This window comes from Capricornis sumatraensis, chromosome 13 (genome assembly GCF_032405125.1).
Source record: "Capricornis sumatraensis isolate serow.1 chromosome 13, serow.2, whole genome shotgun sequence".
NCBI classification, from domain to species: Eukaryota; Metazoa; Chordata; class Mammalia; order Artiodactyla; family Bovidae; genus Capricornis; species Capricornis sumatraensis.
This window is the reverse complement of record NC_091081.1, coordinates 78,020,571-78,048,266: the sequence shown is the minus strand read 5'-3', so window position 1 is coordinate 78,048,266 and position 27,696 is coordinate 78,020,571. Positions and strand designations below refer to the sequence as shown.

At 38.7% G+C, this 27,696-nt stretch overlaps 1 protein-coding gene across 1 annotated transcript in view; it reads left to right on the top strand.

Annotated features, from left to right (window-relative positions):
- The window catches only part of IPCEF1 (interaction protein for cytohesin exchange factors 1), a 161,642-nt gene that overhangs the window by 94,678 nt on the left and 39,268 nt on the right, over nucleotides 1-27,696 (top strand). The window contains exons 4-5 of the mRNA XM_068984971.1: nucleotides 22,291-22,364; nucleotides 23,803-23,874. Coding sequence (XP_068841072.1) covers nucleotides 22,291-22,364; nucleotides 23,803-23,874 — 146 coding nt within the window. The remainder of the gene's footprint in view (nucleotides 1-22,290; nucleotides 22,365-23,802; nucleotides 23,875-27,696) is intronic.

Genomic DNA, 27,696 nt, shown 5'->3' with positions numbered 1-27,696 from the left:
GTTGGTCATAACTTTTCTTCCAAGGAGTAAGCGTCTTTTAAAACATGAACCACTGGAGAACGAAATAGGAAATCAAGAAAGATTTAAGTTTCGGGGGAAATCAAGAAAGATTTAAGTTTTGGCGGCCCTTGCTTTTTTTGTAAGTTCTTTAAAGACTGCAGCAGAAGAAAAGGATTGCTGGCTCCGAGTCTCCTAGAGATAACAAGTGATGAAACTAAAAACAAACAAACAAACCTACCTCCCCAAACCAAGTCACCTCAGTTCCTTGCCCTGCCCCACAATAAAAAACACGCGTATCTTTAGTAGTAGTTCAGAATTCATCTTTATCGCCTATCTGCCCCATCAGTGGAAGTATAAAGTCATGATTTTTTAGACTTCCAAATTTTTGTATATAGAATATAAACTTGTATTAGATGGCAACTGATTTTTTTAAATTCAGGTTGAGAACCCGAAGCAATAACTTTTAACTAACACCTTCTCCATTTTTTGATTACTGTTCAACTTGCTGCTGCTGCTAAGTCACTTCAGTCATGTCCGACTCTGTGCCACCCCATAGATGGCAGCCCACCAGGCTCCCCCGTCCCTGGGATTCTCCAGGTTCAACTTGCTACCATTTAGCAAAAAGCAAAATTTTCGTCTTGTTTTCCTCAAATCTTATTGCTTTACAATTGTGGCATACCCTCCATTAAAAATAAAAAGATGAAGCAGTGAATCCAGTGATTGATTTAACATGGATTTCACTGGGAAAAGGGGGAGGGGAAAGAGGGGTCATGATGAAGAGGAGACCAATAGACAAAAAAGGTAAATTAAATATACAATGGTTTTCTTTAAAAAAGAAGAAGAAGAAAATGTTATTTTCAACAAAAGGGGGAAAAAGCATTGAAAGCCCATGAGTCAAGCCATAGCCAAAACCATATTCTATTTTAAGTAGCTTTTCTTTGTTTTCCCTCTTTTTTTTTTCTTTTTTAAAAATAAAATCTCTCCCCAAACCATCATCACTTTTAATCTTCCCCAGACTGGGCTTCATCTTCAGTCTGGGGAAGATGATATAAGGGCTATATTGGAGCAATATAGGGGCTCTGATGATATAGGGGCAATATAGGATGATATATATAGCCTATAGGATGATATAGGGGCAATATAGGGGCTATATTGGAGAATAAAGGAGCTTTCAGAGGGTCAGTTAGGAGATGGTGACAAAATGCAGTTGTTGAAACGTGAACTCCTAAACTGGAGGGGAAACTAAAAATTTAGGACACACTACATGATAAGTGGGGCTTTCCAGGGGGCGTGAGTCACAAAGAAGTGAGTGAAAGTTGCTCAGTTGTGTCCAACTCTTTGTGACCCCCTGGGCTATACAGTCCATGGAATTTTCCAGGCCGGATTCACTAGAGTGGGTAGCCTTTCCCTTCTCCAGGAGATCTTCCCAGCCCAGGGATCGAGTCCAGGTCTCCTGCATTGCAGGCAGATTCTTTACCAGATAAGCCATAAGGGAAGCCCAGAAGTCGTAGAGAAGGGAAGCCAAGGGAAGTCATAGAGAACCAGCCTGCCAATGTAGGAGGTGTAATGGATGCGGGTTTGATCCCTGGGTTGGGAAGATGCCCTGGAGGAGGGCATGGCAACCCACTCCAGTATTCTTGCCTGGAGAATCCCATGGACAGAGGAGCCTGGAGGGCTACAGTCCATAGGGTCACAAAGAGTAGGACACAGCTGAGGAGACTTGGCATGCACTCACACAGTTAGCAAGGGAAAGGTATGTGGAGCGCTTGATATAGGACACAAAATATTTGAAGCTAAAACGACTCCAAGTTTTAAAGCCTGGGGAGACTAGGAAAATAATATGAAAATTGAGGAAGGACAAGTTTGTCGGTAAAAACGTGAAATTTCACTTAGACTCATTGTCAGTGACTTTTCTGGTTTATTTTAGTTTTGTACACTCTTTGCATAAAATTACTAGGAAACCCATGTTCTTTAGTATTAAAGTAACCAATTATTGATGCCTTTTGTGCTATTGCATCAGTGATTCAAGGGAACCCAGGGACCCCTGGGCCTCATACAGAAAAGGGTGAATCACCAACTCTTTATTTCATAAACACTTTTGGTAAACTGGTGAGGTTTGTGTGTTAATATAGGGTTTAAGGGGCTTCCCTGATAGCTCAGTTGGTAAAGAGTCTGCCTGCAATGCAGAAGACCATGGTTCGATTCCTGGGTTGGGAGGAACTGATGGAGAAGGGATAGGCTACCCACTCCAAGTGAAGTCTCTCAGTCGTGTCTGACTCTTTGTGACCCCATGGACTGTAACTTACCAGGCTCCTCAACCCACAGGATTTCCCAGGTAAGAATACTGGAGTGGGTTGCCATTTCCTTCTCCAGAGGATCTTCCCAACCCAGGGACTGAACCCCGGTCTCCCGCATTGTAGTCATACGCTTTACTGTCTGAGACACCAGGGGAGTCACACTCCACTCCAGTATACCTATTATTCAGACCTTGCAGTTCCTTGAGAATTCAACCTGCCAGCCCGAAGGTGACTGACTTCCCCCTCACTGCCTGAATGGTGCCACGTGTCTGCAGGTTCAAGTAACCGTGACTATATCAGAGTTTTCAGTATTCAGCTGTATATTTAGGTCATGTGAATTTTGGAAGATCTTAGGTTTGGAAGGTATTTTTCTTGGAATCGGTTTTATGAGAATCTCTACAGAAAAGACTAATACGGTTTTTAGATTAAACTGAACATACTTTAGCAGAAAATGTTACTTGAAAGCCTGAATTTCTCTTTTTATGAGAAAACTGCTCTGAAAGTTTCACTCAATATAGAGCACCTTTTTTTTTTCCCCCACCATAAGAAAATAAGAAATGGGTTAGTTCTCCCTTTGAAAGAGTTGTTGATGTTTTCTTAACTTTTTTTAGTAATCACTTATTAACATAGATTTGGGGGAAGATGTCTGAACAAGTTTAGCATAGGTTGAAAAAAAATCTGTAAGAATTTATATTGCAATCAGAGCTTATTATATTCTTTTTTTCCTTTTCCCCAGTATAATGGGAACTCCTGAGGGCATATATATATTTTTTTTATCTCTCTGGTTTAAACTGTTTCTAGAGACTTCCCTGGAAGTCCAGTGGTTAAGACTCTGGGATTCCACTGCAGGGGGCATGGGTTCGATCCCTGGTCAGGCAACTAAGATCCCATATGCTGCCTGGCGTTCTGCAGTCCATGGGGTCACAAAGAATCAGACATGACTGAACAACAATGCTGCATGGAGCAACCGAAAAAAAAAAAAAAAAGTCAGTGTTCAGCATTCAGAGTTATCCTCTGTGAATACTGGTGACCACCTTGGTCTTGGGATATCACTGAATGTATGGAGTAAATGGCACACCCAGAAAGTGAAAAAAAGTGCCCCAAACCAGAAAATTGTGTCCCTGGAGCCTAGAACCAGTAGGCACAGAATAGGCACCAATCATTTTTTTAAGTACAATTACTTAATTATCACATTATGTAATTGTCAATTATTTATATAAATCAGTTAATCAAAGCATATTGAACACCTGATTATTCCTGGAGTTCTACCAAACAAGATCCTTTATGAATGATGGGCTTCTAATTTGTTTGATTTCTGCATTCATTGTTTAAGCCAAAAACCAGCTTCTGAGAGTATCCCATACAAAATTCCAGTATTTAACAATGCTTCTTCAGTGAAGGCAATTCAAACCACTTAAGTAAAACGGATACACTTGTTGCCAACCCGTGTTCCTGGAGTGTGCATGGGAAAGGAGAATGGGAAGGTGAAATGTGTGGACAGGTCCACATAGGGCAAACGAATTTTTAGCAGCTGGAAGTGAGTGGTTACCCTCAAGATGATGACTTGAGTGAAAGGAGAAAAACATGAGTTTAGGTACCACTTGAAAGCCTGAATTTAGGAATGACTGAAGACTTTTTGAATTCTTTTCCTTCCCTCATTATAATTCAGGTATGTGGAAAAGATCTTTAAAATGGATGCTTGGTTTTGATTTAATGTATTTGTTGTCTGTGATACTATCACCGTGTCTTAACATTTATTTTCCTTGGTAGGCCGCCAAATGCATTTCTAAAATAATAGTTCTCCACCCATAGCTTTCTTTATTAAAAATTTTATTGGAGTGTAGTTGCTTTGTAATATGCTAATTGCTATTGTATAGCAAAGTGAAGCAGCTAGAAGGTATACTTGGGATTGACATATATACAGTATTGATACTAGGGTAAAATAGAGAACTAGTGAGAACTTACTGTTTAGCACAGGGAACTCTACTCGATGCTCTGTGGTAACCTAAATGGAAAGGAAATCCAAGAACAGAGCAGAGACGTGTACACCATAGCTTCCAGGGCAGTCTGGAACTGAGGCAGGCTGTCCTTTATGACTTCTTGTTGCTAAATTCACACAGTGTGGGAACAGTTGCTGATATTGCCAGTATTATTTTCCTTTCAATTCTTTCCAAACTTTGCCAAAGAAGTTGTGAAATGCCGAGGCTGTGAAATATTTCACCTGTCGTCTTGTTCTCAGGGCAGGTCCACTATATTTGGACACGGTTGCTTTGACGGAGGACCCCAGGGTTCATGACATAGGTTGGGCTGTCTGAGGATAGTCCTCAGCTCGTGGCAGGGACTGCAATGCCCTCGGGAGATCAGCGTCCTCTCCTCTCCTCTGGCAAGCAGTGCCTAGTGCTTCTGCTGGTGTTTCCACAACCTTTCTCTGTTTTATTTCATCTTTTTTTGGGTGGACTCCAGCTTCTTGCTTCTCAGAAATGTAAATAATTTTTTAAATGCCTCAAATAATTAAGAAGATGGTTTAAAATGTCAGACAGATATGGAGAGAAACAGAAAGAAATGAATGAATTAAGATCATTTATTTATTTAAATGAATTATGATCCCATGACCTTGATGCAAGCACTCCAAACATTTTGGTGTATGTGTTGGCAAACATTTTTCTGTGTTTCCCAAAAATACAGTTATACCATACATTAGATCATAACTTGATTTTTTCAGTAAGCAATTATTACAAAAATATTTTCATGTCTATATACTATATATATATATCCACAGCATCATTTCTCATGGCTGTGTTACATATGGATATATTATAGTTCATTAATGCACAGAATTTGAAATCAGAAATCTTGGTTTTTAAAATTCTTTAAAATGGCCATCACGAAATAGAATTTACAAACACGCATATACTAAGTTGAATGTAAAGCAACATGTGTTTAATTTATAGTGTGTGTTTAATATGGGCTTCCTGGGTGGTGCTAGTGGTAAAGAACCCACCTGCCAATGCAGGAGACGTACAAGATGTGGGTTCGATCCCTGGGTCAGGAAGATTCTCCTGGAGAAGGGCATGGCAACCCACTCCAGTATTTTTGCCTAGATAATTCCATGGCTAGAGGAGCCTGGAGGGGGCTCGCAAAGCACCAGACATGACTGAAGCGATTTAGCATGCAAGTGTGTTTAATATATGTGCATTTATATAGTCATTGGTATGCATATAAATATATTGATAGGTGAGTGTGAATGTGTGTGTGTGTCTCGGTTATTCTTTTAAACGAGCAGGCAGGAAAGTGAGTTTTGCCAGCATGGGTATGAAGGACAAATGTCACAGGGTCCATAGTCCTGCCCTTTCATACTAAGCTGTCTCATCCTAGGTCAGTGATGTAACTCAGTATGCATTCATTTTCTTATAAGTGCCTTTTGACCAAGAATACTGTCCCTACGTAATTCAGAGTGGTTGTGAGAAGATTAAATGCATTTTAAGGCAATATATAAAAGATCAAAGGAATACACATCATGGCAAATTGTGTACACTTTAGATGAAATGTATGTGTACAGCATTGTGATTTTAGGATGCAGAAGGATTGTGCTGAGGATTTTCAAGCACTAGAAATGTTTGCTTTTGTTTTGGCGGCAATTGCTGTCATGTGCTAGAGATTCTAAAAATACTCCTACTGACCCTGTGTAAAGGGTGATTTTTAAGCCATGAAACAGGAAAGTGAACTAGGAGGCCCTGGGGGGGTTCTTCAGCACAGTAGTTCCTAACCTGGAGTAAGAGCTTAGGTAATATGTGATTTAGTGATGAGGGCTGTGTGCACATTTTCCAAACAATAGAATGAGAAGTGACCCATGGGATGAGCTGAACTTTTGGTTAGATTTGAGGATTTTCCTGAGAAGTCATTATTTGAAAATATATCGTTCCCTGCAGAGCAAGCTTTTAAGGTCCAAGGGACCAGATGCTTCTACTGACAAGCTAGCTGATAAACTCATCTGTCATCCTGCTGCTGTGTCTGGTTTTCCATAAAGCGTGTTTCAAGCACTTTTCGAAAGGAAGCTATGCAGTGGAAGTGAAAAAAAAAAATATATATATATAGAATATTTTTTAAAGGAGCCAGAATTTAGAACTTGTTGGAAACAATGTCTTCAAAAAGGACAAAAGGGACTTCCATGGTGATTCAGTGGTTAAAACTCCACGCTTCCAATGCAGGGGGTGAGGAGTGTGGGTTCCGTCCCTGATAGGGGAACTAAGATCCCACATACTGCACAGCATTCTCCCCACCTCCCAAATGAATGAAAAGGACACAAGGAAATGACATTTTAGAGTTGAAGTTGGCCCTAGATTCAAAATCAGGGGGATGGGCTCTCCTCTGATGCTGTAGCCACTCATCAACCTAGGCCAACCCCCGACCCTCTCGGGGCCTTCTTTCTTATCTGTTAGACTGGAATGTGACTCTCTGGCTGTTCCCTGGGAAAGAGGCAGTCTCATGAACAGCGTGTTAACCACTGATATTTTCCTATTGGAATCTTAAGAAACTTACTGTGGCAAATGCATTCTCATCCTTCACTGACAAATAATGATTTTCAGAGGAGTATCACCACATTTTTTGGAATTTATTTTTCAAAAATTGTGGTACCTCAAACATTACATGCAGTCTCCTATCTTAACCATTTTGAAGGGTTCAGTTCAGTGGCATTAAGTATATTCACATTATTATGCAACTATATCCAGAACTCTTACCGTCTTATAAAACCACAATGCTATTTTCACTGAACAATAACTCCTGTTTCTTCTTATTTCCACCCCTGGAAACTACCATTCTACTTTCTTTCTTCATGAATTTGACTATTCTTGGTACCCTATTCAACTGGAATCAGGCAGTATTTGTCCTTTTGCGACTGGCTTATTTAACTAAACATAATGTCTTCAAGGTTCATTGCATCATAATGTGGCATGTGTTAGAATTTTCTTCCTTTTTAAGACTGAATAATATCCCATTGTAGGTGTAGACTACATTTTACTTACCCGTTCATATCTATTGATGGCCACTTAGATTGTACCCACCTTTTGGAGACAGTGAATAATGCTGCTGTGAATATGGGTATACAAAAGTCTTTTTGAGACCCTTCTTTCAATTCTTCCGGCTACATACCCAGAAGTGAAATTGCTGGATCATATGATAATTCTATTTTTAATTCTTTGAGGAACTGCCATACTGTTTTTTTTTTTTTTTTTTAATGGTGGCCATTTTACATTCCCACCAGTGACGCACAGGGGTTCCCTTTTCTCCACGTCTTCACCACCATTTGCTATTTTCTGGTTTTTTGTTTGTTCTTGTTTTTGGATAGTGGCCATACTAGCAGATATGAGGTAGTGTCTCATTGTGGCTTTGATGTGCAATTTCCTAATGGTTTGTCACCTTGAATATCTTTTCATGTGCCTTTTGGGCATTTATATATCTTCTTTGGACAACTGTCTCTTCCCAGTGGAGTCTGTTTAGCTGTGGCTGAGCAGTAACTTAATGGCACTCAAGAAACTCATGAAAGCAGTTTGAAGAGATTTGAAATTTTCTGGAGTATTGGAAGATTTAATATGCATGGTGTGAAGGCACGATTATGTGCTATAATAACTGTGATTTTGAAACAGTATGCCTTATTTTTCTTATTTCCCCCAAATTTCTAACATTGAAAGCAAACACACCAGACTTCAGATTTTCTTAAATGATGTTCCTTTGTTTATTCTTTCCTCACTCTTGCTCTAGCCATGGATGGAAGATGAACTCTATTGGGAAACAAGACACGTAGCTTATTCTGTAATAGTGACATTTAGTCAAATGTCTTCCTGTTCATTTAAAAATTTTCCTTCCTGTTTAGTGCTTTTTCTTCCCTTTTTTTTTTTTTCCCTGAGTATGCTGCGGAATAGACCAACTCTAAGTAGGTGGAAGTAATAGCGTCTCTAGGGTTTTAAGGCTTCTAAAACACTGGTGGGAGTGCTGGATGTGGAAGATCACGAATGGCCTTCTGTGCTAAGGCTTGTGCCCTGTGGGGAAGATTTTATATTATAGAGAACAATAATAGAAGATTCTTTTATGCTAAAATTTCCACCTTGCTCTGATAATGATATTTCAGAAGATAATGACTACCTTTGTATGTCAGCCTGCCAGAAAATTCACTGGTAACTTAATTTCATTAAAACTATGATTTCATAGGGAGAGAATGGAAGAATGTTTAAGTAAGCAGAGCTAGCTAGGATTGCTGATTTACAGATCAGAGAGTGAGACGCCGGTCACTTGTGTGTGTGCGTGCTTGGTCAGTAAATTATATCTGACTCTTTGAGACCCCATGGATTGTAGCGCACCAGCCCCTCTGTCCATGGGATTTCCCAGGCAAGAATACTGGAGTGGGTTGCCATTTCCTTTTCTGGGGATCTTCCCAACCCAGGGAACAAACCACGTCCCTTGCGTCTCCTGCACTGCAGGCAGAGTCTTTACCACAGCACTACCTGGGAAGCCCGTGGTGACCACTTAAATATGATCTAATATGATAATGAAAGAGTCATATCCTTGGGCGATTTTTAAAAGGAAATCATGAAGAGGGCTTCAGGTGCAGAGCAGATGGGCTGTTCGTGAGCAGGAACCACCAGTAGGAACACTTTCTGTGAAAGGAATAGCATCATGGTTTAGATTCCCCAGAAGCAGACCCTGAGAGAAGATTTAGGTGCAAGCACTTTATTTGGGAAGTGATACCGGAAATATTTGGAAAGGAAATGAGGAAGTGAGAAACGGTGGAAAGTTAGCTGATAAAGCTCTCGAGCATGCAGATCATGACTGTGGGTAACTAAAGCTTAATTCTGCTGGGGAACTCTGAGAGCCTGTGAGAAAGACACACCTCTGAGTTTTCCTCCCAAGGGACAGGGGACCCTGGAATATTTATACACCAAGTCGCATCAGTCGTTGGTTGTCCTAGGGGCAGTGCGCCCCTGCACAGATGGGGAGCTGGAATCTGGTAGCCAGAGAAGCCTCCCACAAAGAGATGCAAGGGCCAGCAGTGCAGTCTAGCCAGTGTGCCCCGCATGACCAGGATGTGGCCACGTGGCTGGGTCACCCACAGCATTCTCTGCAAGTGGTCGGCTTCCTTCTGAGGCCTTTTCTCTCCCCCTTGTTAGAGCCCCAGCCTCTTCAGAACCATCCTGATTATCACCACCAACACCTTCAGTCCATTTTTATAATGAATTGCCACAATCTGTGGGTTTGGTAGGAAATCAGGCCTTTGTGTTGATTAGTCAAGAACACTTGCCAAATGTTTTCTATGTAGGACATCTATTTCTAAGCATTTATAAGAAGAAAAATCTCTTTGGATGAAAATCTCATTATATGCAAAATACAGAGCTAGATAAACCCAAAAGCAATATCCTTTAAATAAAAGCATACCCCAGATACTGTATGAAGGATATAGAGAGCTTGCTAGTATTGCTCTCCAAAGAATTTAAAATATTTTTCTACAGACATTAATCTGAGACAGAGGAAATAAGGAGAGTTTAGACTAAGAAGGAGCTATTTGGAGGGCTCGGCTGACAGTGAGCAGAGTGAAAAACTTATTTTACTTCACCTTTGTCTTTTTTGGGCCATTTCTTCTCCTATTTTCTTTCCCAATTCTTCTCATTAATAATAAAATCTTAAATTTTATTTTAACTGTAACAGCTCTGATAACTTTACAGTATTACATAGATTCATATTAATTCTAATTAGCCTCACTGACCCAAGAGATTAAATGCTCTGCCTAGGATTACACAGTAAGTGGCTTGCTTCTAGATACTCTGATTCAAGTCCAGGCTTCTTTCTTCTATGACATTTGCCAACTGCAGATTCTCTTCTATGATATTTCATCTATGGTTGAGACTGAAGAAATTGTTGTCTAGAATTATTTAACTGACTTCTGGGTTCTGGTCTGAGTTTTGTCACTTTAATGAACCATATAACTTTTCTATTGTACAATGCCAACCTATTTATTGGTTGTGCTGGGTCTTGGTTGTGGCATTTGAATGCTTAGTTCAGGCATGTGGGATCTAGCTCCCTGATCAGGGATTGAACACAGATCCCGTGGATTAGGAGTGTAGATCTCAGCCACTAGAGCACCAAGGAAGTCCTGATTGCCAGTCTAGTTTCATGTCTAGGCTAAATAGTGATCAATTTTGTACATTCTGGCATTTGAATATGATCAATTTTTCTCTAAAGACTAAGATATTAGTACCTAGATGTCATGTGTTTAGTACTCAACAAAAGTTAGGTTTTACTAGAGATTTTACTCAGATTATTATAATTACTATACTCAACAAAGGTCCATCTAGTCAAAGCTATGGTTTTTCCAGTAGTCATGTGTGGATGTGAGAGTTGGACTGTGAAGAAAGCTGAGCCCGAAGAATTGATGCTTCTGAACTGTGGTGTTGGAGAAGACTCTTGAGAGTCCCTTGGACTGCAAGGAGATCCAACCAGTCCATCCTAAGGAAATCAGCCCTGAATATTCATTGGAAGGACTGATGTTGAAGCTGAAACTCCAATATTTTGGCCACCTGATGCAAAGAATTGACTCATTTGAAAAGACCCTGATGCTGGGAAAGATTGAAGGCGGGAGAAGAAAGGGACGACAGAGGATGAGATGGTTGGATGGCATCACCGACTCAATGGACATGAGTTCAAGTAAACTCCAGGAGTTGGTGAAGGACAGGGAGGCCTGCCGTATTGCAGTCCATGGGGTGGCAAAGAGTCGGACACAACTGAGTGATTGAACTGAACTGACTGATACTTCTCAAAAGGATTTCAAGTGTTCTCACTGCCAGTCTTGCTTGTGATAGCTAAAAGAAGAGAGAAAATCATTCTTTCTTCTTCCTTTGCAGTGCTTATCAAAACTCAGTGCTAATAATGTCAGCTGTCTGCCTGCAGGCCCACATAGTACTAGCAGACTGGAGACAGCCGTGGTGTATAATCTTTCTAGTTCCTTTCCTGAAAGGAAGAGGGAGTTGAGTTGACTTTTCATAACAAAGCAGCATCACATAGTCTGCCACTTAAAGCGAAAAGCCAACTCCACTCCCTCCTCCTTTATATTTCAAGGAATTTTTTGAGGGGAAGAAAAACTACTAAAATCACCTAAAAGTAAGGACAATGTCATTACTAAAAGTTTTTAGACTGTGTTCCACTAACTATCTTGTAGTCAAAATTCTGTGCTCTGTTATTATTTGTGTGGGGTTCTGTCACCATGTTTATTATATTCAATTAAATTCATTTGTTTCTATTTGTTTCTAATTTTGGGAACTGCTTTTTTGTTTGCATTTTTAAAAAAATATAAATCATTTATCCAATTTCAAAGTCAAAACTATATAACTAATTATAACCAGGTGAGTCTTACTTTTGTCCCTGTTCCTCTACCCTTTTGCCTTCCTCCTTTTATGTTTGTTTTAAAAATTTTTTTCTATGATTTATTTTTACAAATAAAGATGAGTATGTAGGCATGAACATATCCTATCTCTTTTTTCTTACATAAAATTAACACACTATCTATTGTGCTATACCTTACTTTTTCTCTTACCTTGTCCTGGAGATTACTCTGTATGTATATATGTCATTTTTCTTAGTTATTCATTGTATGTGGATGCTGTACATACTTTATTCAATTGTCCCCTGATGATAGACATTTGGATTCTTTACAATCTTTTGTTCTTACAAATAATGATGCAATTCAAATGCCATTCAACATATTTATATTTAGGACAGATTCCAGAAGTAGGGTTTCTGGGTCAAAGAGTAAATACATTTTTGCTAGTTACTGCTCGGTTTCCTTCCAGTGGCTTCCATTTTTGCATTACCAGCAACAGTGTGTGAGTTCATATAAAGTTGTTATAAAATATTGGCTATATTCCCTGTGCCGTACAATATATCCCCATAATTTATCTATTTTATACTGGGTAGTTTCTGCCTCTTAATCCCCCTCACCCTTTTTTCTCCTGCCCCGCCCTCCACTGGAGCCACCAGTCTGTTCTCTGTGTATGTGAGTCTATTTCTGCCTTGCTGTATTTGTTCATTCATTTTAGTTTTTAGATTTCACATATAAGTGAAAACACACAATATATGTCTCTTCCCATCTGACTTAATCCACTAAGCATAATACCCTCTAGGTCCATCCATGTTGTTGCTAATGTCAAAATTTAATTCTTTTTTTATGGCTAAGTAATATTCCATTCCATTATGTATATGTATACTACATTCTCTCTATCCAGTGATGTTGGTGGACAAGAAAACTGGGCAGCAATACTCATATCAGGCAAAGTAGACTTAAAAATCTATAACAAAAGACAAAGAAGGGCATTATATAATGATAAGCAATTCAATCCAAGAAGAGGATATATCATTTGTAAACATAAATGTATCTACTATAGAAACATCTAAATATATAAAGCAACTATTAACAGACATAGAGGAAGACATTGACAGTAATATAATAATACAAGAGGACTTTAGTAGCCTACTTATATCAATGGACAGATTATCCAGTCAGAAAATCAATAAGGAAATAGTGGCCTTAAAAGACACATTAGATCAGATAGACTTAATAGATAGCCACAGAACATTCCATCAAGATCAGCAGAATACATATTCTTTTCAAGTGCACATGAAACTTTGTCCAAGATATATTACATGCTAAGCTACAAAATAAGTTTCAGTAAATTTCAAAAGATTGAAATTATTTCAAATATTTTTTCTTACCATAGCAGTATGCAACTAGAAGTTAATTTCAGGAATAAAAATGGAAAAACCACGAACACATGGAAACTGAAAACTTGCTACAAAAAAACCTAATGAGTTAATGAGAAAATCAAAGAGGAAATCAGAAAATATCTTGAGACAAATAGAAATACAACTTTTTAAAGTCTATGGGATGCAGCAAAAACAGTTCTAAGAGATGTTTTTAGTGATGTAGGCCTACCGTAAGAAACAAGAAAAATCTCAAGTAAACAGCCTAAACTTTCCATCTAAAGGAATTAGAAAAAGAACAAAGCCCAAAGTCAGCAAAAGGAAGGAAATAATAAAGATTAGAGAGGAAACAGAGACTAAAAAAATAGTTAAAAAGATCAATGAAAGAAACTAAGGGTTGCTTTTTAGAAAGATATTTTTAAAACTGGTAAACCTCTAGCCAGGCTCATTGAGAAAAAAAGAGAGTGAGACCAAATAAACAAAATTAGGAATGATAGAGGAGAAGTTACAACCAGTGTCACAGAAATACAGTCACAAGTGAATACCACAGTTTTATGCCAAAAAATTGGGTAACCTAGAAGAAATGATTAATTGCTAGAAATGTACAATCTTACAAGATTGAATTAGGAAGGAATAGAAAATCTAAATAGACCAATTCTTGATACTGAAATTGAATCAGTAATCAAAAATCTCCCAACAAGTAAAACTTCAGGACCAGATGGCTTCACAGGGGAATTCTGCCAAACATTAAAAAAAGAGTTAATCCTTCTCAAAGTATTTCAAAAAATTAAAGAGGAGGGAATACTTTCTAGCTCATTCTACAAGGTCAACATTACCCTGTTAACAAAATCAGACAAAGACACTGCAAAACAAGAAAATTGAAGGCCACTAGAACTTAGTAACAACTGTTCCAAAGTGACATGAGAGTGAACTGCTCTGCTTAGAGTTTAGACTTTGCTTGTTTCCTTGGAAGGAAAGTTATGACCAACCTAGATAGCATATTAAAAAGCAGAGACATTACTTTGCCAACAAAGGTCCATCTAGTCAAGGCTATGGTTTTTCCAGTGGTCGTGTATGGATGTGAGAGTTGGACTATAAAGAAAGCTGAGTGCCAAAGAATTGATGCTTTTGAACTGTGGTGTTGCAGAAGGCTCTTGAGAGTCCCTAGGACAGAAAGGAGATCCAACCAGTCCATCCAAAGGAGATCAGTCCTGGGTGTTCATTGGAAGGACTGATGTTGAAGCTGAAACTCCAATACTCTGGCCACCTGATGCAAAGAGCTGACTCATTGGAAAAGACCCTGATGCTGGGAAAGATTGAGGGCAGGAGGAAAAGGGGACGACAGAGGATGAGATGGTTGGATGGCATCACTGACTCAATGGACATGGGTTTGGGTGGACTCCGGGAACTGGTGATGGACAGGGAGGCCTGACATGCTGCAATTCATGGAGTCACAAAGAGTCAGACACAACTGAGTGACTGGACTCAACTAAACTAAACTGTTTCCAACATACTGGGAGTGTCAGGGTAGAACTGAGCAAACCATGGATTTATGTGGAGTACTGAAGTTTTGCAAATTTCCTGACTTTGATATTCATTGGGTAACTTCACTGAAGTTTATTTAAAGTAATTTCATGAGTGTCAAATTCATATTCATGCATAACTGCAAAAGCATATTACAAAGAAGTCTGTATTTTGTTTTTTAAACTAATTTCCCCTTGAATTTAAGATTCTGTCCATTTAAATACCTATACTTTATTGAATAACAGGATTTTGAGGGAAATGGTACAAGGAAAATACACATAGTTTCTAAGGTGCCTCTTGATTTCAGAATTATTGAAATGTAAAAATTCAGTCTTCTTAGAATCAAGGAAATAGTGTTCCACTGAGAATAGACAGATAATTGTACTCTTTATTTTTAACCATGAAATACATAATAGTTTCCTATATTATACTTCATTTGTTTCTGGCTTGGTCTTCTTTGACCTACTTAGTCTCTGGGATATATTTATAACACTCTTATTTTTCTAGGTCTGCTTTTCTACCTTTCTGACATATGTAGGTCCTTAAGAACTGAGTTTGTCTATTTTGTAGTATGAAAAAGTCAAACTTTATTGATGGCAATGAACACTTATTTTGCATTTAGATATTAAAACTTAACATCCTATTTTAATTAATTTAAAAAATATGTCTGAGTGTGGCAAATTCTATGTAAAATATTTTTCACTCTAAAATTCCTGTAATCCAAAATTGAAGCAAATAAGAAATTTTAACCTAATTTTGTGTCTAAAGTTTGAACAAGTCATATTGAGTCATCAGCGGAGTCGTCAAAGACCTCATATTTTGCCTTCTTTTAAGTCTTACTGACAGACAAACAGGAAAAATTCATTCATTATTTTTTACTCCCCAAACTTTTCCTGCATCTCATGTTTTTAAAAACAGCTTTATTGAGATATATTTCACATATCATAAAATTACACTATTCAGATTTACAACTGAATGATTTTTGGTAAATTTACTGAGTGATGAGCCATCATAATAAATCAGCTTTAAATAATTTCCATCATATCAATAAAATCCTTTATGCCTTTACAGTCAATCTTCATTCCCCCTCCAGGCAACCACTATTCTACTTTCTGTCTTTATAGATAGATTTGCTTTTTTCCTACAATTTGTATAAAAGAATGATACAGTATTAGGTGATTTCTTGTGTCTGTCTTTTACTTAGCATTATGTTTTCAAGATTCTTCTATGTTTGAGCTCATGTCAGTGGTTCACTAAACGGTACTCTGTTGTATGAATATACCACACTATTTACCAGTTGATGGATATTTAGATTGTTTCCAGGTTTGAGCTATTATGAATAGTGCTGCTATAAATATTTGCAGGCAGATCTTTGCATGGGCATATGCTTTCATTTCTCTTGGGTAGGTACCTAGGAATGGAATTGCTAAGTTGTATGGTAATTATTAATATATATTTATATTTTTTAGAAACTGCCAAATGTTTTCCCAAGTGACTTCTGCATCTCATTTTAGCACTTTATTGACTGACGATGGAAAAAGACCATGTTTCTGTCCTTCATTCATTCATAAAGCTCATTTTTTTTTATTTCACTTGTGTTGAACACCTTAGCTTATTCAATAATTGGTGATATAACTGTAAACAACAAAATAATTTCGCTCAAGGTGCACAGTCTGTTGGAGAAACAGAGGAATACCTTGATAACTAAATACAGAAAGAGAAGTATGGTAAGCAAAGCCCACTGTGGGGGTTGGGACACAAAGCGGAAGGCATTAGCTCCAAGCTTGGAGGAGCCAGGGAAAGTTTTGGAGAAGGTCACACCTAAGTTGATTCGTGGAGACATATCTAGGAAAGTGAGAGAGGAAGGGCCTTTTTAAGCCTAGGAACAGAAGGCACCCTGCCCTCCTTGCAGTCAGAACCCCTTTACCCAGATCAGTTTTACTTTTCTCTGTAGTAATTACTGCTCAGAGTGTGCTGTGTAATTTATGTGCTCATACATTGAGCTATTGTCTCTTTTCTCCTTGAAAGTAGATATCTCTGTCTGTTTTGCTCACTGATAAAGCCCAAATATTTGACACAGTGCCTGACACAAAAAAGGTACTCAGTAAATGTTCATTGAATAAATGAATGTATAACATGAACAGTTTTAATAAACATGTGTTTTTAATGCTGCTAATATGCCAATTGCAGATGAAACTTCACTAAGTTGAACAAAATCAGAGTTGCTAGAAAAGGGGAAGGATGAATATGTGAGTTTTAAGATTGTAGAGCATCATATCACAAAGTGAAAAGCAGTGTCTTGTTTCAGAATGTAAGACTAAATCTGATAAGACAAGTTTGCACAGTGACCAAAAGATGGTGTGATAGTTCTGGTAAGAGAACAAGACTTTTTTTTTACATTAGAATCCAGGGAGAAAATTGCAAGTACCAATGAAGAACTTTCAAGTAACTTTTCAGAAAGTTAGAAATGATTGAAGAGGAAGGATGCTATTTGAGAAAGTTAGTTCCGTTACTGCAATAAGGAACAAGGGATCTGAAGGGGTGGGAGGAGGGAAAGGAGGAGAAAACTGTCATTCCTTAGGATTTTCCCGCTGTGATTGTCATTTTTGAGGCATTTTTTGCAAGTCAAATAAGCAAAGACAATGTTTGACACAGTTATCTGTGATTTTGAATACAGTTTGAACATAAAGCGAGAAATGCCTTTGCTCATAGAAGAAAAATTTACTGGGGAAATATTAAGGTATCTTTTACTCATTTTTATTTAGGCTTTTATTTGAAGGAATCTCAGCCATTTCAGTTTTACCAGAAAGGAATCCACCAAAATGAAGATTTACGGTTTTTCTCTTACATATGTCTGTATTTAGTTTTTTGTTGATTGCTTTTTGTGTTGTTGTCATTTAAGGTGGCCTTCTTGTACTGATAGCAGATTATCTAGAGAGTAATAATGCTATAAATTGGGTATTAATTCTAATTCAGCTCAATAGAAGTATTTTTTCTGTGTTTTAATTTTTTCATTTACTTTTGGTTGAGTAAGGGGTAGGGGCACTAGAGAAAATGAAGCTATATAATTATGAAAGTGAAAAAGTAAAAGTGTTAGTTTCTCAGTCAAGTCTGACTCTGTGATACCATGGACTGTAGCTCTCCAGGGATTCTCCATGGGATTCTCCAAGCAAGCATAGTGAAGTGGGTAGCCATTCCCTTCTCCAGAGAAGATAAAACTGTATAATTAATCATGGCATAATCATGAAAGGCCTTTTATACTCTTCTTAAACACTTAAGGAAATGGTAACCCACTCCAGTAATCTTGCCTGGAAAATCCCATGGACGGAGGAGCCTGATAGGTTACAGTCCATGGGGTCGCAAAGAGCCAGACATAACTGAGCGACTTCACTTTAAACACTTAGACTTTCTCCAAGAGCAATTGGGAACCATGCAGGATTTTAATGAAAGAAGAGGTTTGTGGAATGAAGATTTGCTGTGATTGTGATTTGGACACTAAATCAGAGAGAAAAACACAACTATGAAGAGGGATAATGGTTAATGGTTTAGAGGACTTCTGCAATAATGGTCTGAAGGAGGTGTGTGTAATAGATGCTTTGAAGAGCTGTGGCAGACGCAGCAATGATACAACTTAGTGGTTACTTGCACAGATGCTGAGAAGGAGATTGAAGTGTCAAAGATGTCATCCCATATTTCCTGTTTTTGGATAACTGGATAAAAAGGGACATCATTCACTTCAGAGGAGAACACAGGAGAAAGAGAAGCAGGCCTTTCATGGAGGGAGACGATGAGTTTGGTCTTGGATTTGTCACTCTCAAGGGGAGAATCTTAGTCAGTTTGTGCTACCACATAGCAAAATACCATAGCCTGCGTGGCTTAAACAACACATATTTGTTCGTCAGAGTTCTGGAGCCTAGGAAGTCCAAGCTCAAGTTCTAGTGGATTCCATATCAGATGAGAGGTTTCTTTCTGGTTGGAAGAGAGTTGCTTTCTTGCCATATGTTCAGATGGAGGAGGCGTGGCGAGGAGTGGGGAAGCACTAGAGTCTTCATCTTTTTATAGGGGCACTAATTCCATCAGAGGGGTTTCACCCTTATTACTTCATCTAAACCAAACTACTTCCCCAAGATCCTGCTTCGAATACCATCATGTTAGGGTTTAGGGCTTCAAAATATGAATTTGAGATGTGGGGGAACACAAATATTGGGTCCATGACAGGGAGCCTGTGGAACACTCATCGAATACGTACATTAGGCAGCTGGATCTTGGGATGGGTGCCCTAGGATTGAAAGGAGTTTGCGGGTATAGGTTTTGGATATGTGTGTACAAATGTGGTTGTACATGCTGCCATGGAAGTGAGTATGATCCCCTGTGGAGGGTATTGGAATGAGAACAGAGTGAGTTTGTACTTAGAAATCTGGGGCATAAGAAACAGAGGGGGAAAGAAGACCCTATGAAAGAAAGCAAGGAGCAGTTAAATGGGGAACAGGGGGAGGCTGCAGAAATGCACTGTCAGAAAAGAGACATTTCTTGAGGGAGGGAGTGGGCTGTAGTGTCAGTTTCCAGAGTTCAATTAAGTGAGGGCTAAAAAGGGTACACGGGATTTAGCAACAGGAAAATCATTGCGGTTCTCGGTAACAGCTCTTTCTGTGGACTAGTGGGTGTAGAAATCAATGAAGGTAGGAAATAGAAACAAATGGTGAATATAAATTGTTTTATTCTTTCCAAAGTAATTGCAGGAATTTACATTAAAATACCCTAGCCCAACATAGCATTTTCTTTATTGAGGTAAAATTCACATGAGACTGTTGTTTAGTTGCTAAGTCAGATCCAACTCTTTTCGACCCCATGGACGGGTGCCCACCAGGCTCCTCTGTCTGTGGAATTTTTCAGGCAAAAATACTGGAGTGGGTTGCCATTTCCTTCTCCAGAGGATCTTTCCAACCCAGGGACTGAACCCATATCTCCTGCATTGGCAGGTGGATTCTTTATCTCAGAGCCACCAAGGAAGTCTTTACATGAGATTATCCATTCTTTAATGAGTAATTCAGTGGTATTTAGTGTCCTCACAAGGTGCAGCCATTTCCTCTATCTAGTTCTAAAACATTGTCAACAACCCAAAGGAAAACTCATGCCCATTAAGCAGTTGCTCCCTATCCCCTTCTGCCCGTGGCCCCTGACAACCACTAATCTGTCTTCTGTTTCTATAGATTTACCTATTTTGGCTATTTCATATAAATGAAATCATGCAATATATAGTGTTTTGTGTCACTTCTTTTCCTTTGTATAATGTCCTCAAGGTTCATCCACATTAGAGTATTTATCAATACTTCCTTCTTTTTTTTGTGACAGAATAATATTCCATTGTATAGATAGGCCACTATCTGTTCCTCTGTTGAAGGATGCTTAGACTGTTTCCACTTTTTGACTATCATGAAATAATGCTGCTGTGACCACGCATGTATTTATTTGAGTACCTGTTTTCACTTCTTTCGGGGTATATAAGAGTGGAATTTCTGGAGCCTAATGTAATTTTTTTAAAACTCTAATTTTTAGTATGGGTGAGGGAGGGATGGGTTGGGAGTTTGGGATGGCAGATGCAAACTTTTATTATATAGGATGGATAAATGGTGAGATCCTACTGTATAGCACAGGGAACTATATTCAATATTCTGTGATGAACCATAGTAGAAAAGAATATATATATATACACACACACATATATATACATATATATACATATACATATATACATGCACATATATATACACATATATATACATATATATTCACACATATATATACACATATATATATATATCTGAATCACTTTGCTATACAGTAGAAATGAGCACAATATTGTAAATAAATCAACTACTCTTCAATTAAATAAATGAAAAGTAATATACTTTTATATAATGCTGAGAGGCCACAGAAAGCATTGTGCATTGTAGAGAAAGTTGAATCTCTTCAAATGCTTTACATTCTCTTTAGATAGGGTTGGTGAAACCATCATCCAGTGATTAAATAGCCCATCCCAAAATAAATGTCAAATTGGAAAAACATACAATTTTTGAAGAAGGAAGTGTCCTTTGAATTGAGTTTTGAGTTTTATAAGAAGAAAGATCTTCGAGTGAAGAGTCTGGTTAAGTTGGTGCACGTAGGAGAGAACAGAGGGAACAGACCTAAGACTGGAAGTTTCACAGTTTAATTTTTCTGAAGAAAGAGTGCAAGTTACACCCTAGTTGGTGATAAGGGAAAGAAGCACAGGTGACAATATGAACTATGAGCACCCAAGGTGCTGAGCTAACAGCTAGCTGCCTTTAATTGTGTTTTCAAAACCAATTTTTATTTATCCTCTAATAACCACTGACTCATTTATGTTTTGCTTTGTTTTTCTGGCCATGCTGTGTAGCATGTGGGGTCTTAGTTCTCCCACCCATGCCCCCTACGTTGGGAACTTGGAGTCTTAACCACTGGACTGCCAGGGATACGTTTAATGTTGTGAACTGTATTTCTTCATTCAGAGACATTAGTGTAGATGAAAGATTTGAGTTCTATCTGTGACAAGCAATCTAGCCTCCTGTGGTTCAGTTAAATTTTATTCATAAAGGCTAAGAAATTTTTTAGAGGCAGAGCAATGATTACATTCCCTGTAAAATTTTTGGTATTTTTTAATCTTTTATCTTGAAGTTTCATAGTTTTTATATAAAACTTTCATAATGAATCAGGTACAGTACAGAACTCACTAGATTTTGAATAATGGTTGGAATAAATGAGGTTAAGTTGCTGAGCTGCCTAACATCTTTTATTATTTGTTGAGAAGATTTTTAATATTTATATTTGAAACACTGACATGCACTTTTTAAAAAAACATTTTGTTTTGCATTGGGGTATAACTGATTAGCAATGTTGTGATAGTTTCAGGTGCGCAGCAGAGCCACTCAGCCATACATATACCTGTATCCATTCTCCTCTAAATGGTGTTTCAAAGTGGCATTCATTTTATTTCCTTAAAAGTATCATTTTTCTGTGCACTCTTTCCTTTATAGAAAGAACTCAAGGCATTGATTATGGAACTGAGATTTTCCAAGAGATGGCTCTGTGATTTAACCCTCTGGGAACTTACTAAACTTGAGAGAGAAACTAATGTTTGTTGAGTATCTGTTAAGTGTTTTATTTTTCTGAGCTTATTTAAATCCTATAACAACCAGTGAGTGGTGGATCCATGATATGAACCTCAGTTTTACTTAACTCCACAATCAGGCCTCTGTTCATCATGTAATAGGGCATGCTGTTAATGACTGTGCTTGTGATGCTAATTAGGTTCTATCTTAGATACTTGCGGCTCGCTAGAGAAGTGGGATGAGAAAGATGCTGAAGGTGGCCATGGGCTCAAGAGGAAGTGGAGCTCTGATCAGTTAGCTCTGCTGTTTTCTAGGAAGACAGACGAGAAGGGGTTGGGTAGGTCCTGCTTGTGCCACACGTTGGCTGTCCCAAAACTGTGTCATGTTACTTCTCAGATAAGATTCTGGATGCTTTGTCAGAAGAATATTAATTTCTCTTATAAAATGTATGTCTGGGAGAAGTCCAATGCTGATTCAGAGAAGTATCTTTTGATCCTTCTCCATTTCACTTATTCTATCTCTGTTCAACATATGATCTCAATAAACGAATGGCTAGGATTGATGCATTTATTCCTATTTGTGGTGTGTGTTTATTTCAGGCAGAAAAGGCTGATGGATTTGTTAACCTGCCTGATTTCACTGTAGAGAAAGCGTCTGAATGCAAGAAAAAGCAGTAAGTTGTCTATCATTTCCCACAAAATAATGGGGCCAGGATAACAGCCTTTTTATAAGTTCCTCAGGTGATATGGTGGTTTAGAAGTTCATGATGATGATATTCAAATGTCGAAAAATGTTGACTTTATGGTTTGGCACAGCAAACAGTAATAGAAGCTTTTAACCTCTTGTTTTCTGGAATTTCACTTTGTGAAGCAGATGGATTTTAAAACCCCACGGAGCCCTGGCAGGCCATGCTGCTAATGACCAGGTCCATGATCCAATGAGAAACGAGCCACCATCCAGGACTGGCAGGGTGATCAGATGTCAAGGATGTGTTTTTGTAAAGAGAATGGCTAGTTAAATAGGACTCACAAGAGCAGCAGATATGATATGAGACCAGTTTCTTTTCCTTAGTTCATGAAATTGTCAGTAGCATTCTGAAATTGAATTCTCTGAGTTGTCTTAGCCTTGGGGATTGCACCTTGATATACTTAAAGTCTAAGAGATTTGATAACCAACAGGAGCCAGAGTCTCCAGCCTAGACCAGCTCTCCAGACTCCCAGTCAAGTGCTCTTCCCATAACAGGATCCATCTTCATTTTGTATATGTGTCTTTTTTATCTTTTACTTATTCTTTGTTCTGCTTTTGACATCATTTCCTATTTTGTTAGAAAAGGGCAGTTCCCTATTGACCTGTGTTTCTAGTAGCAGCAACTGATTATTAAAAAAAACAATTAACCTGTTGTGAGCTTTAAGTCTGTGCCATTGTGATGTAGCTGCATCAGAAAGTACCTGGTGATACATGAGGTTGCCTCGATTTTTGTGGTTTTGACGAAACTGGTCATGTACAAAAACCCTGGTCCACACTGCAGGACTTCCTGTCTAAATGGTAAAGAGGAAATACTTTGTTATCATCAATGTTTTTATACTTTTCTTTTAAACTCAAAAATCTGCCTTGTATTTTTTCTGTACCAATAGAGGATAGCTTGGTTAATGGTTTTGATGTGTTGTCAGAGTGTAGAAATTTTATACTTAATTATTTTTCTATAAATGCAGTTATTGTATCTAAATTTAAGTACTGTGCTTGTTGGAGTTGATCTGGGTACTTTGAAGTTGCACATCTACCACTTTATATTTTAGTGTATTTTCTCTATAACAAACAGCAATTGAAAATAAAAGAATATGTTCATATGTTTTAAGTAGAGACTATTGATTAGTCAAGACCAAGTTCTGGTCTGAATGCCCTGACGTGATGAATTCACCCTCTGCTCCCTACATGTAATCGAGATTAGACAATAGATATTTAATGTAATTAAAAATTCTGCTTTTATAAATTAACAAAGAAATCAGATGAACTTACCATATATATATATATTTGACTGTTTTACTGTTGACTGCATTGTTGACTGTACTAATTTCTAACTTCTCACGTGTCTGTGCTTTTCCCCTTCCAAGTGCTTTTAAGATCAGTCATCCACAGATCAAGACCTTTTATTTCGCTGCTGAGAATGTGCAGGAAATGAACTTGTAAGTAGAGAAATATCACTCGATATAATCTTTACAGATTATTTTGGTTAAGTGTCTGAATTTTAAGCGTGTGTGCATATCAATTATTGTTTCATTTGTTTCTGCTGCTTTACAGCCCAAACTCCTTAGCGGTTATAAGGTCTTTCTGCTTTCTTTCCTAGTATTTGGAAGCATTTTGGAGCACTACACAGATCAAAATGGCTGTTTTAGGAAGAAGTAGTAAGGCTCTTCTAAGGGAAGCACTCAGACACTAGACTGAGAAAGGAATAGACTGAAGACACTGTAAGAAAATGTGAAAGTGAGAATTAGCATCACAGGGAGAAAAGCCTGAAAGAATTGTGTTCCAGGTCCCACAGCTTTCAGAATTCTACATGGAAACTCTCTGCAGGACGTCGTATGTGCTGTGTGACTACCCTGGTGACTCATGTTTATCATCTCTCCATGTTCTATCCTGAACATTTTGCAGCCCGTCTTTGTTCAGAGTACCTCTAATGTAAAAATGTATATCACTAACTTCATTTCCTGTTTGCTCGGGTTAAGTAAGTGCAATATCCTGGTAGAGCATTGCCTGCCTTGCAACATCCCCTGCTGGTTTAGATTACAATGTGATCCCAATGGGTCTTATTTGAATGAAACTATATATATTTGAGGTGCTTGTGGCATTGGAGGGTGTTCTGTTTAATTAAGTCCTATTCTCAGAATTGTCAATGTTTCATTGCTTTCAGTTAATTAATTAAAAATATGTGTATGGATTATCTATGATGTATTCCCTTGTAATGGATCCTGGGCATTAAAAATGAAGAATACAGATTTAATATCTCCATTCATAGCGCTTATTGTTTAACCTATTTATATTTTTGTATCTAATTATATCTATTAATTTAGACATAACGACTTTATCCATTTGCTCTGTGTAATTTCTTTTTCGCTTGTTGCTCAAGAAGCTTACAGAAAAAAACTACTTTTCACTAAGCATGCATGAGCAACATACACACATGCGCACACACACACACACACACACACACACACACACACACACACACAGAGCACCTTACTCTGTATCCCCACAGAAGCCCTTTGTCATTAGAATCATTCTCATCTGTTCCCTACATTTACCTTCCCATTACAAACCTTCAAATGAGGGCAGAATGGCTTTTTAGCACAAAGTTAGGAAACCCTGTGTTAGAAATAACAGAGCAAAGCATTGACAATCGAGTCTTCCAAACAAGACTTTTATTTCCTTGGACAAAGGGAGAAATAGTTTCTATCCTCTTTTGATTTTAGCTTTTCCCTCTGGCTTTCTCAAGCATCTGAGAAAAACAGGAGCAATGTACAAAAGGAGGATGAGATGGTTAGATAGCATCACTGACTCAATGGACATGAGTTTGAGCAAACTCCGAGAGATAGCACAGAACAGGGAAACCTGGCGTGCTATAGTCCGGGGTCACAAAAAGTCAGATAGAACTCAGAAGACTGAACAACAGCACAGAAGGAGAAGATGAAAAACTTGAGAGTCAAAGTCCTTTATTTCTCCTTTCATTTGCGTTGCTAACTCTAAATCCTATTGATTAGCAAAGTCTCAGTTCAGTTCAGTTGCTCAGTCACGTCCAACTCTTTGCGACCCCATGGACTGCAACACAGCAGGCCTCCCTGTCCATCACCAACTCCCAGAGTTTACTGAAACTCATGTCCATTGAGTTGGTGATGCCATCCAACCATCTCATCCTCTGTCATCCCCTTCTCCTCTCGCCTTCAATCTTTCCTAGCATCAGGGTCTTTTCAATGAGTCAGTTCTTCACAGCAGGTGGCCAAAGGATTAGAGTTTCAGCTTCAGCATCAGTCCTTCCAGTGAACACTCAGGACTGATTTCCTTTAGGATGGATTGCATTCTTTCTGGAGTTATTTCTCCACTGATCTCCAGTAGCATATTGGGCACCTACTGACCTGGGGAGTTCATCTTTCAGTGTCCTATCTTTTTGCCTTTTCATACAGTTCATGGGGTTCTCAAGGCAAGAATACTAAAGTAGTTTGCCATTCCCTTCTCCAGTGGACCACGTTTTGTCAGAACTCTCCACATGACCCATCCATCTTGGGTGGACCTACATGACATGGCTCATAGTTTCATTGAATTGGATAAGGCTGTGGTCTATGTGATCAGATTGGTTAGTTTTCTGTGACTGTGGTTTTCAGTCTGTCTGCCCTCTGATGGCGAAGGATAAGAGGTTTATGGAAGCTTCCTGATGGGAGAGGAGCAAGGTCTAGATGTGTGGAAAACTTAATGTCTTGTCCAAAGACTGTCAGTCTGGAGCCGAACATACATCAGTCCCAAGTGGTCCTTTCTAAGGGGTGTGTGTGTGTGTGTGTGTGTGTGTGTGTGTGTGTGTGTGTGTGTTAGTTGCTCAGTCTTGTCTGACTCTTTGTGATCCCATGGACTGTAACCTGCCAGGCTTCTCTGCCCACGGAATTCTCCAGTCAAGAATACTGAAGTGGGTAGCCATTCCCTTCTCCAGTGAATCTTCCTGACTCAGGGATCAAACCCAGGTCTCTTGCATTGCAGTTGGACTCCTTACCTTCTGGGCTACGAGGGAAACCCTTTTAAAGCTTTACTGGTGGTGAAATAGAGCTGCCCATCAGCCTCCTCTCCCCAGCCCCGTAGGCTCCTGCCAGTACCTAGCTTCTCCCACGAGCTTCCTGTATCTCCAGCTTTCTTCCGGTCTGTATCTTTTCTGTTCATCCCAGGGCTGGTTCTTTCAAAGTAGTTCTGTTCAGTCCAACAAGGGGAGAGTAAGACTGACTACCGGGAAAACAATGACTACAAAGTCTTTTGTTACCTAGGGAATTTATCTAGCTACATGGTGAAACACAGTTTAAACCAGTAAAAGTGTGAGACCCTTACAAGATTATCTGAAACTCCTCTATTTCAGGCAAATTTGCTCTCTCAGTCACACATCAGAGTTATTTAGCTCTTGCTGACCCACTACTCCAGTTTTGCTTACATATCTGGTCCATTCATCCTCCCTTTGTAGTGATCTGTCTAATGGTGAATACAGTTATATGAGCATTAGCTACACACTCTGCCTATTTGACTATTAAGTCTAAGCCTTTCACAGTTATCAAAGCCAAAGTCTTAGGGCCTTTCTATGGTGTGAAGATCTGTGTTACTTGAGATTATTTTAGCATTTATCTTTCCAGCTTACAAATAAGATTATAAATTGAAATTTGAGTGTGAGGTGTCCTGGCCTCATATTTTTGAATCTCTCGGTGACCTTTATACACAAAAATTGTCTTTCTGGACACTCATAAGTAAATGGCTCATTTTGTCTATGCCTGAATGTATCATAATTTTTCATTTATAATATCATTATTAAGCTTTATTTGGAGAAGGCAATGGCACCCCACTCCGGTACTCTTGCCTGGAAAATCCCATGGATGGAGGAGCCCGGTAGACTGCAGGCCCTGGGTTCACTATGAGTCAGACACAACTAAGCGACTTCACTTTCACTTTTCACTTTTACGCATTGGAGAAGGAAATGGCAACCCACTCCAGTGTTCCTGCCTGGAGAATCCCAGAGACGGGGGAGCCTGATGGGCTGCTGTCTATGGGGTTGCACAGAGTCAGACACGACTGAAGTGACTTAGCAGCAGCAGCAAGCTTTATTATTCTGAAGATGATTTTTTCTAGTAGCTAACAATGCAGAATCCCTTTGGGATTGCTAGTTAACCTCCTCCTTCTCCCACAAGACTAGGCAGAGGATGTTTAAAGATTTGCTTTTCAGTAGCCACCGAAGAACTTCCTTTCTTACTGATGAGGCGTGTTGGAGC